This window comes from Telopea speciosissima, chromosome 10 (genome assembly GCF_018873765.1).
Source record: "Telopea speciosissima isolate NSW1024214 ecotype Mountain lineage chromosome 10, Tspe_v1, whole genome shotgun sequence".
NCBI lineage: Eukaryota > Viridiplantae > Streptophyta > Magnoliopsida > Proteales > Proteaceae > Telopea > Telopea speciosissima.
The window spans coordinates 17,563,281-17,574,552 of NC_057925.1; the positions used below are offsets into that span (position 1 = coordinate 17,563,281).

General features: G+C 41.8%; 2 protein-coding genes across 2 annotated transcripts; both read right to left on the reverse strand.

Moving 5' to 3' along the window:
- Positions 1-2,451: 2,451 nt before the first annotated feature.
- On the reverse strand, positions 2,452-5,820 carry LOC122644078 (putative disease resistance protein RGA3). The gene has a single exon (XM_043837682.1). It carries the CDS (start codon positions 5,737-5,739, stop codon positions 2,452-2,454), a length of 3,288 nt encoding a protein of 1,095 aa, XP_043693617.1. The 5' UTR covers positions 5,740-5,820.
- Positions 5,821-10,114: 4,294 nt separating this feature from the next.
- Positions 10,115-10,630, reverse strand: LOC122643357. Its single transcript, XM_043836983.1, has one exon. It carries the CDS (start codon positions 10,628-10,630, stop codon positions 10,115-10,117), a length of 516 nt encoding a protein of 171 aa, XP_043692918.1.
- Between the last annotated feature and the right edge of the window lie 642 nt (positions 10,631-11,272).

Below are 11,272 nucleotides of genomic sequence, written 5' to 3' on the forward strand. Positions count from 1 at the left end.
CACAAGCACTGTTTGGGTTTTCAAATAGAACCAAATTAAATGTTTCAAAAATTCTGAAATACCAATCTAGTGATCAACCAAGGGGGTTAACTAAACCCCCAAAACTTCAGAACAAATAGCTGAGTAGATCAGAAATAATTTGAGAATTAAAAATTTGAGAAATTACTCTAAAACTGAGTACCGCATGGAGTTTTTGTGAGCAGAAAACACATTTGAACAGCAGGGCTGATCACCTTCAAATCAAGGTTGAGTGACCTTGTATGGGAGTAAAACCCTGAAAACTTGAATATAATCTGATGGATGGATATAAAAAACATAATCGAAGATCTTGAACTGCCTCAAAAACTTGAATTCCAGAACTGCTGCAACTGTAAATCTGAAGATAACTGAACTCAAACGCCCACTCCATGCAGGCCAATAAGAAGATAGTAGAAACCATAGATACTAGTATATCATTATATCATCACCAACTAGGGCCTGCAATAGTATTACACAGCATAGGTTGCTCCAACCTTCAACTGAACCCTTTGTAGACCTTCTAAACCAGTGTAGAAGATAACCCAGGTTGTCAAGAAGGCTCTCATACCATGAAGAGAGAGAGAGAGAGGATATGATTGGGGAAGAGAGCTAGGTGATAGAATTGAGTGTGGTCTATCATCGCTCTCTAAGCTTTATTTATAAATCTATAAAACAGAATTACAATCATGAGGTAGGAGACTAACAACTGACAGCTATAAGCATAATTACAATAGGAAAAAAAAAACTTACATGAAGTGAAGAAAACCTGTCTCTATATGCCCCACGGTATGGATGTCCATGAACACCCATGGACCCCCAACCAACACACATGTTCTAAAATTTTCAAATCAGATTAATAGTTTGCATTTGCAGTTTTAGCTAGTGAAGTGAAGAAAACCCGTCTCTATATGCTTCAGCGACACCAGCTAGAGACGAACCATGTTCTAGGAAACAAACACACAATCTTATTATTGATTAATGAAGCATACTCAAAACTTACATGAAAACAAACTAATCTGAGTGATGTAGTTTCTGGCCAGAAGAATAAACAGAAGAAGAACCAAGGTGGTTCGAGTCAGCCTCATGTGGACCAGCTTGGACCAGTTCGAGCAAGCAAAGAAGACCAGCTCGAGCCAGCCAGCTGGCCTTCTAGAAGAGGCCTTTGTCGGCCACGATTTTGACAGGAGATCTGGTCTCTGACCAGTCACATCTCCAACTGCCTAGTTGCTAATTTAATTAGTTTCTATTTTAGTGCCCTTCCTTGTTTGTTTTAGAAGGCTGAACTATGAAGCCTAGTAGTTTCTACTTTTAGTTACCCTCTATTTTAGTTAGGATTTAGTAGTTTCTAATTCCCTACTTTCTATTTTTGAAAGTTTCTATTGTTATAGTAAGTTAGCCTAAGCTATTAATAGGCCCCTTATTGAAAGGAGGGAACAGATTTGGAGACTAGAATTTTCAGGCCATGTTGCCATCGGTTATGGAGAAATTCCATGTTTCAACAGCTGGGATAGCTGTGGGTGAGAAACCCAGGCTGAGAAAGCCATCCCCTACCCCCTTCTTCCTCTATCTTCTCTTCTCTATCTTCTCCTCCATTGCAATCGATCACCTGTTGTGTTGTTACTACTCTGTGCTCAATATCATTGCTGTGAAGATCAACTGAAGGCTGCTACCGATCTCCAAACACAACCAAAGTTGCTGTTGCTGTTTCTCCCATTTGGTTGAGGCTGCTGCTGCAACTTGTGAAGACCATATAGCTCAGCAAACACTGCTCAGAATTGTCTGAGTTTTGGAGGGCTTATCCTGTCACAGAGACCTACACTCGATCCCCATAAAAATCTTCTATTTTGGTGCAACTGCTATATCTGTCAACCTCACCATCAGAACTGAATGGAACTTTCAGCATAGTTTCTCCTCTACACAAACAGCACTCGACTTGAGTTTGGTTCTATTCTATTGACTGGTTTGATTTCTACAGACTGGTCCATACTTTCTTATTCTGTGACCTGTTGATAACTTCTGATCTGGTCACCCTATTCTGTTCCTGTTTGGAGGGTTTGCTGAATACCCTAGAACCTGCTCTCCACCTTGCTATCAGCCCTATTGAGTGGCTGGATTTTGGTTTACAACCCAGGCCTTACATCTGTGTTTCGGCCCTTACTTAAACCCTGTTGTTGGGGTTATTTTAGTTGACTGCTGTGAATTGTTGTGGGTTTACTTGGGACTAAATTAACCTAATTTGGTCTTACATTACTGAGAAATACAGTTTTAGAACATCAATATTTTCTCAAGGAAAAAGATACCCTTTAAAAGTATTGCTAAATACAGAAATCTCATATTACAACAATGGTTTTGAATGTGGGGAGTACCTCAATGCCTCTTGCCCTCACTTCTGGATTTTGAATAGCAACAGCCTTTCAACTCTGAGAAACTGATTCAAAAGTTTCCAATGTGAATACGGGGAATGTGAGATATCTTCGCCCAATCCTCCCCTCCTTCTTGACACCGTTTCTCTAGTATTTCGCATTCTCGGATCATTAAAGAATGGAGGCTGATTGGCAGCCCCTCCTCTGGCAAAGATATTATATGATGACAACCTTCAATTACCAAAGATTCAAGGGTTGTAATGTCTTGTAAACCCATAGGTAAGGAGTTGAGATTTGAACATTTGGATATCTTCAAATTTTTAAGCATTGTTGGTAACCTATCTGACCGGAAGGATGCCAGTTGTGGACACTTGTAAATGTCCAAGTCCTGAAGAGATGACAGGTTTTGTAGCCCCTCCGGTAGGGACTTGAGATTGCTACATACATGAACAGAGAGATGTTGAAGTGTTGTAGGTAGTCCTTCCGACAAATCCACAAGTTGAGGACAGCACAAAATTTCCAAGTGGCAAAGAGATTTAAGGTCTTCCAAACCCACCTTCTGCAATGTCATGAGCTGATAACAATGATGGATTCTCAGTTCTTTGAGTGCACTTAGGTGATGAAAAAATCCTTCAGGTAGGAACATTAGCTTCCGAAAATTCGACATCTTCAAGGTGCAAATAGAGATTATGTGAGGGAATGAGCTCAGTATCTTCTCATGGCATTCATCCAAAACTAAGTCCTGGAGAGATGGAAATCTTGGAAGAGTAGTCAGCTTGGGACACTTCATAATGATAAGCTCGTGAAGGAAAGGAAACTCTCCATTCTCTGCTCCTTTCCATTCCTTTAAATCTTTCATGTCTTCAAGTCTTAGCGTCTCCAATGAGGGAAAACCTCGTACATTCCCATCACCACAAAATTCATAACCCAAATTTTCCAATCCATACATTGCATCAATAATGAGATGTTTAAGGAATGGTAGTTGCCCAAGAGATGGAAGGATTTTGCAGTGGCCACAATGGGAGAATTCAATCTTCACTAGATGTGAGAGTGACGAGTCTCCAATCCAACTTGGAAATTTAGATCCATGGTAATTGTCTATCTTTAGTTCTTCGATGTTGGCATGAGGTTGGAGGCCATCAAGTACATCCTCATCGATTCCATCTGGCAGATACCTTCTGCAGCTCCATTCCAAAGCCAACTTATGAAGGTAATGCTTATTCTTCAAACTTGCCTCCATGGCATCAGTAACATTAGCTACATCCTCAAGCCTATCAATACATAGTGATCCTTGGAGTTGCATCATGTTCTTCAACTCTCCTATCCCACAACCAGATTCTTTACTCGCAACAAACCTATCCAATGTTTGCAGACAAGTCAATCTCCCAATTTCAGGAGGCATGGATGCAAGATGCCAGCATCCAACTAAACTGAGATGTCTTAGGTTAATTAGGTTTGTTGTGGCTTTGGGCAACTGAAAAAGCTCGCTGCAATTTCTGAGTATCAATATCTGTAAATTATAGAGACTGCAAGTTGAGTCAGGTAAAGCCTTAATTTTAGTGTTAGAGACGTTTAGGTACCTAAGATGTTTCAAATCTCCAATTGAATCTGGTAGGTCCTTGATAGGAACATTACTCAAATATAACGAACGTAAGCGTCTCAAGCTTACAATCAGATCATGATTGAGTTTCACATCAGGAATTTCATGCCTGTATTGGCTACTTAATATCAAAACTGTTCGCAGACTCTTTGATGTATTGAAGACCTCCAATGAAATTGGCTTGGATGCATTAACAAGCAAGGAAACATAGCGAGCTTTTTCCGAGATATTGGGTGAGCTGTTACACTCCACTGCAAAGCATATTTCCTTTGAAATAAATTGGGCCAAGTCATGGATGAGGTCATGCATGACAAACTGCACCTTATTGATTTTAGAATGCTGAAAGAAAGACCTCAGTACCAAATCATCAAAACATTCAGAACCTACATCTTCTATTCGTTTCCTTCCCTTAGAATGGACTAACCCTTCAGCAATCCACAATAAAACTAATTTCTCCTTGTTAAACTCATAATCCTTGGGGAATATAGAGCAATAGGAAAAACATTGCTTCAGATGTGAAGGAAGATAATTGTAACTGAGTCTAAGGGCTGGCAAAATCTCATTTTCATCTTCTCTTAAGTCCCATATATCACTTTTCAAGATCATATCCCACTCATACTCCTCTTCTTTACCATGTAAAAGCCCTCCAAGTGTCTTCGCTGCTAAAGGCAAACCTTGGCATTTCTTCAAAATCTCCTTCCCGATTGCTACCAAGTTCGGGTAGGAATCTGAATTTCCATCCACAAATGCTCTCTGCTTAAACAATAACCAACAATCATCATCTGATAACGCCTCCAACCGATGTGCCGCCATTGTCCCCATGATTGATGAAACTTTTTCGCTACGAGTAGTTACAATAATCTTACTTCCGCTATCTCCAGATCGAAACGGGAGGCGAAGGACATCCCAGTCACTCTTTCTTTCACTCCACACATCATCCAACACAAGTAGAAACCTCTTCCCTTTCAGCCTCTCTAGAAGATCATTTTGCAACACATCCAAGTCCATGAGATCAGAAGCTTTCCTAGTTGCAGATTCTATAATTGATTTTGTGAGCTTTCTAACATCAAAATCATCAGACACACAGACCCACATTCTTAACTCAAAATGCTTTTGTACTTTTTCATCATTGTAAACAAGCTGAGCAAGGGTTGTCTTTCCCAGTCCACCCATGCCGACTATGGGAATAATAGAAACATCATTTCCACCACATTCAGGTGATGTCAACAACTCTACCATCTTCTTTTTATCAGATTCCCTACCAAAAACACAAGATTCATCTACAAGTGAACTTGTTTGTGGCCTAATCCCCAATTGAGTTGGCCTTGTTCCAACTCCCTCTTTCAAACCAAGTTCATCTCTTTCTTGCGCAATTTCATCTAATCTCTCGTTAATCTCTTTAATCTTAGATGCTAAGCCTTGTTTAAACAGGAAATCTTTAGACAAGGAGAGAAAGTTGTGTACCTGATTCTTCTGGTTATTAAGTCTCAGAGCTTCGGTTGCAACCTCATCTAGTACGTCTTCTGCATCATAAGCGAGGTCTTTAAGATCACTTAACCACATCTTCACTGCCAGATCGCTGATCTGTCTCTCCTCGGCATCGTTGAGCACAGATTGAATTTTTGACAGAGTTCTTGCCAGTTTTTTCAGATCTTTATCAACACCCAACCGTAACCCAAATTCACGTATGATGGGGGAGGCCAACAGTTGAACTGCCACTTGAAAAGCAGCAGACAGAAAAGCATCTCCCACAGCCATAAGTCGTGTTTCACCAAGGAAAATGGTACCCAAAATCCAGAGATAATTTTGGTTTATGGTGTTTGATAACTGAAACTGAAATAATCTAGGGAAATCGCTATGCAAACCCTGTTTACACCGGTCTGTTTCATCAATAGAGAAGTAGACCGAAATCTTTTTTTTTTTTTTTTTTTGGTAAAATCGAAATCTATTTCAGTCAAGTCTAACATGTTTAATTAGTGATCGAAAAACGGACAATGACTTTAAAAGAGTCAGAAAACGGTCAATAATTGAAAATAGTTAGTGATCGAAAATGGTAAAAAAACGGTCAGTGATTGAAAATGATAAATGATCGAAAACGGTTAGAAAACGATCAGAAAATGCTCAGTGATTGAAAACAGTCAGTGACCGAAAACGATCAGTGATCGAAAAGTGATCGAAAAATGGCCAGCAATGTGGTTACAACAAGCTCTCAAAGATGTGGGTAGTTGTGAAACTACCTCTCAAAGAAGTGGGTAGTTATGAAACTACCTGGTAATTATAGAAACCACCTGAGGATGCCTATAAAAGGAAAATTTCAAAACAAAGGAAGGAATCCATCAAATCAACACAACAAGTCTTTACATTTATCTTTTATTTTCTTAGCAATAGTATAATTGTAAATGGTTTCTATTCTTTTCCTTAAAAGAACTTGTTGGGGTTACTCTCCAATAGTACTATCAGATGCAATGATGCATCCTTCCAAGTCAAATTGAAGATCTTTGCAGTCCTTCATTTTACCAAACATGTATCTAGAGAGAAAATTAATTTGATTGCTTCTTTTTCTTGTTCTTGACATTGCAATCTTTGCATTTCTTTTTGAAAAGTCCTTGGATTACCAAGGCACCGGTAGAACCCACTCTTTGATTCAATTTACTTTATGGAATAGTTTTCACATCCAACAACGGTCTCCAGACTGAAGAAATTTGGGGGAAATAGACCCCACCCCTCTCTCTCTCTCTCTCTCTCTCTCTCTCTTCTTTGACTTATCCTTCTTGTGAAGTGTGGACGATCTGGCTCCTCTCCAGGGAGCTCAGCGCCCAGGGAGTGCCCAGGGGGCATTCAAGGGTTGGGCTATGCCACACACATCTCGGTGCATGCCTAGGGATGTGTGTGCACGACCCAATGGCTGGAAGCTCCCTGGGCATTCTGGGCTCCCTGGAGAGGAGCTCAATTGCTAGGTGGGGGATTCGGCTCGTCTCCAGGGAGTGCCCAGGGATACCTGGAGCATCGACATCTGGCAGGTAGTGATTCAACGGTCATAAAGACCTAACCTAGATTTTGTACAAATTCACCGACTTCCTTTTGCTTGCCAAACCCGATCCAAAAACCAAATGATATTTTTTATTTCCCTCCATTTCCCTCTTCATCTTCCTCGACTCAACATTCATCCTGCGATTTTATCTGGAAAACAAAACCTAACTTCACTAGAGACTCTTCATACCTGCAAGTGGAGGACACTCCCTCCTTCATCGATTCAAATTAAAGCAACATATCTACTTCTCCAATTCAAATCATTGATCTGATCTTTAGGTTGTGATTCTATTTTTCCCTTCTTCCTTGACTCAACACACCTCTGCGACTCAGTTGGCTGAAAAACCACTCCTCTTCATCTTCGTGTCGGTGTTTCGAGCACGACATTGGGAGTTTTGCTCCCTGGTAATGTTGTGAAAAAGCTCAATTGGGATCCTCTGTTGTCGCCTGCCTGTGCGGCCAATGTGAAGCCTCACACAGGCAGACCATGGACCCCCACCTGGACAGGATGCTCGGGTAGTGGGTAGGGTGGTTATTTCGCCCCTGCCTGTGTGAGGCTGCACACCGATGGCACAAGTATGCGGCAGCAGAGGATCCGAATAAAAAACGACTACTAATGAGAAAAGTAGATTGTCGCATATGTAAACTCTTTTTTTTTTTTGCCCAAACCCTACTCTCGCATAGTCTTTTTTTTTTTGGTAGAAGTATGATTTATTGATGAGAAATGCTTGAGGTGTAAGATTTCCATAAGATGGGTTGGCATAGTCCCACTTTTATTTTATTAAAATCGGTTTAGTTGTGTTGATGGGAGCTGCCTTAATGGTATGAGTCCAGTTACTATGTGTGGACCTAAAGTATTGTTTCCTTAATGGGAAGGAAACCCTAGTTTTTTTGCAGGGTTGGTCCCTGCCCTCACCACTATAAATAGTTGTCACTGGCCCATTAAGTGACCACTCGGAGAAAAACCTAAAGTTGAGTGAAAGAGGGTAGACCAGACCAACACAGTCCGTGTGCGACAAGGATCGTCAAGAGTTTGGCTTCCACAACCATGGATCCAGGTACGTCAAGAACACCTCTGTAATCTTGTATGCTCATTGATCTCCATGAGTGTTCCGCATGAATTTATTCTATCAATGGTATCAGAGCTTGATCATGGTTGATCAACGGGGCTGCAAATTTTTTTTTAATTATGTGTAAAAGGAGGAATCGATCAAAAAAAAAAAAAAATTTCTATTTCGGCATCGGCCATGGCCGAAACCATGACTGGGACCATGGCTGAATGCTCTTGGTTTCCAATGGTTTTGGCAGCCACAAAGGCTTTAGACAACCACATGGAAATTAACAAAAAAAAAAAACCCAAATTTTTGTTCTTTTGGCAATCGGGTTTTCTCTAATGGGAGTTTTAAAGGTTTTTTTTTTTACCAATCGACGCCGGGGTTATGGTCACCGGAGTGTGGAAGTCCTTCTCCGGTATCTCCCCAAGCTGCCGGTTCTCTGATCCGGCCACCACAAAAAAGGGCAAAAGAATGTGGAAGAAAACCCAGTTTTTTTTTTTTTTCTTCAGTATTCATGGTAATTTTTTGGGTTTTACCAGCTTTTGGTTACCATGATTGTGGTCGCAGGAGGAGGATAGACGTTCGTCGGCTTCTTCCCTGGTCGCCGGTCCATTGATCTGCCACCGCAAGGGGCGGCAGTAAGTTTTATTTTTAAAAAAAAAAAAATCCCCAGAATTTATTTTTTCGGAGATACTGGTTGATGGGTGGGGTTTTTCCGGCATTTGGCACTGGGGTTGTGATCGCCAGAGCACGGTGATTCTTCGATAGGAATTTCAGAGGTCGCCGGCCCTTGGTTCAGCAACCACCAATGGCGGTGGTGGAAATTTTTTTATTTTAAAAATCCTAAAACAGATTTGCGTTTCTGTATTTGCGATTTGGGGAAGAAGATAGGGAATATTCCCTATCTGATTCCCCCCTTTTAATAAATTTTTTTAAAAAAAAAAAAAGTCAAAAAGTCAAAAAAGTAAGAAAATAAAGTAACAAAGATAAGATGGGGTTTTGCTATCGTGCACCACCCAGGCCTGCTAACATGCACCCAGGTCGGTCGCACTTTTGTCGCCCCCCACCCTCCCCCCCCCCCCCCCCCCCCCCCCCCCCCCCCCCCCCCCCCCCCCCCCCCCCCCCCCCCCCCCCCCCCCCCCCCCCCCCCCCCCCCCCCCCCCCCCCCCCCCCCCCCCCCCCCCCCCCCCAAGTTTCTCACTAGAAGAGGACGTGTACTAGTATGTTGAGACATTCGACCTAGTCTCAACGAGCTTCCTTATGTGAAGTGTTTGCGTTTGGGCGATGCTTATGGTAAATGAGACCTCTAGTATTCGTCTCATGCGGCTCATTCGGTTTTCGAGCCTAGACCAATTTGGAAATTGGCATGTTAATCATTATATCATGCATTTTCCATACCACACTCTCATACTGTACAACCCAAGTCGGTAAGGCCATAAGCACTTTGACGTGTTAGGTCCCATGTCTCTTTAGATGTGATGATCTGCACTGTTGGGTGTTTGTAGTTTCATTCAGACTAAGGCATCAGTTTTAAGGTGTACTCCATTCAACACTGTCTTTTGTGGCCACAATCAGTGTGTCTAAATCGGAGAGTCATTTTAAAAGGATTTTCAAAATCAAAACTTGTGACATATGCAGCCCAAGTGGGAGTTTGTAAGATTTTCATAAGATGAGTTGGCATAGTCCCACTTTTATTTTATTAAAACCGGTTTAGTTGTGTTGATGGGAGCTGCCTTAATGGTATGAGTCCAGTTACTATGTGTGGACCTAAAATATTATTTCTTTAATGGGAAGGAAACCCTAGTTTTTATGTAGGGTTGGTCCCTGCCCTCACCACTATAAATAGTTGTCACTGGTCCATTAAGTGACCACTCAGAGAAAAACCTACAGTTGAGTGAAAGAGGGTAGACCAGACCAACACAGTCCATGTGCGACAGGGATCGTTAAGAGTTCGGCTTCCACAACCATGGATCCAGGTACATCAAGAACACCTCTGTAATCTTGTATCCTCATTGATCTCCATGAGTGTTCTGCATGAATTTATTCTATCATGAGGCACCCGACACCTCACCTTTGCAAAGGAGAAGGAGCCAAGGAGTAGAAACAGGCCAGACTGTCAAACAAGCAACTAATAGAGCCTTCCAAGCCAAGCTATCTGCAACAACATTGACACACCTTGGAATACAAGAGAAAGAGCATGCATCAAAGGATTGACATAAAATCCTAATATCATCTATGACTGACACCGCTAGTATTGGTGGTAGATGATTGGTATCCTGTAGGTAACGGATGACCACCAGATTATCAAATTCAACAAGAATCCTTTTGTACCTAGCCATTGCAACATGCTGGAGCCCCATGTGAATACCCATAGCCTTCCCCAAGAAAGCCGTGTTGAAGGAGCCTTTCTTTGATGCTACAAGTAAAGGCCATCCCTGTGCATCACGGATTATGAAACCCAAGCCACCAGTCATCGTTCTTTGGAGAAGGGAAGCATTTGAATTCAATTTCACATAATCTTGAGATGGTGGAATCCAAGACTGCTTCTCTGGTGGAGCTGCCATTGCATGTCGATGAGGGAGACCTGTTGGATATTTAGCCGATGAAAATTCCTTGCAATGAAGCTTGGCCTTTTCAATAACCTCCTTTGGTGACCAGGTCTTCCACTTAAATAATAGGTCATTGCGTGTCTTCCAAATATTCCAACAGATAAATGATGCTAAGGAGAGGGATTCTCATTCCAATTGCTTATCTGAGCAAAATGTAGAGTTTCAACCCTGTAATCATCGGTGTAGCAGTGGTTCCTAGCTTCTACATGGCTTATAAGACAAGGAACTGCCGAACCACATAGCTCGCGCAAAAGGGCATTCTAGAAGTGTGTGAACGATGGACTCTTTCGTAAAACCACACCTCTGATAGGAAGGATCAATAAGGATTTGTGTAGATGGAGTCCTTCACCAGATGCAACTCCATTTGCGCAACTCTGCCATAAAGATGCCTAAATTTTAGGGAGAGTTCCAATCGCCCATATCCGTTTCCAAACAGCATCAAGTATACTTCAGGCCACAATGGAGTGAGAGGTTGATGTTGATGCAAACTCCTCAGCTTGCTGCTGGTTGGACAATACATTATAGCAGACTTGACCGAGTAGAGTCCATTTGTAGGTCCTCCCCAAACCAAGACATCCTCCGATGGAAAAATAATCA

What these genes read in the sequence shown, in the direction of transcription:
- LOC122643357 (XM_043836983.1), bottom strand. Translation starts at nt 10,630, where the DNA reads ATGGCAGCTCCACCAGAGAAGCAGTCTTGGATTCCACCATCTCAAGAT.
- LOC122644078 (XM_043837682.1), bottom strand. Translation starts at nt 5,739, where the DNA reads ATGGCTGTGGGAGATGCTTTTCTGTCTGCTGCTTTTCAAGTGGCAGTT.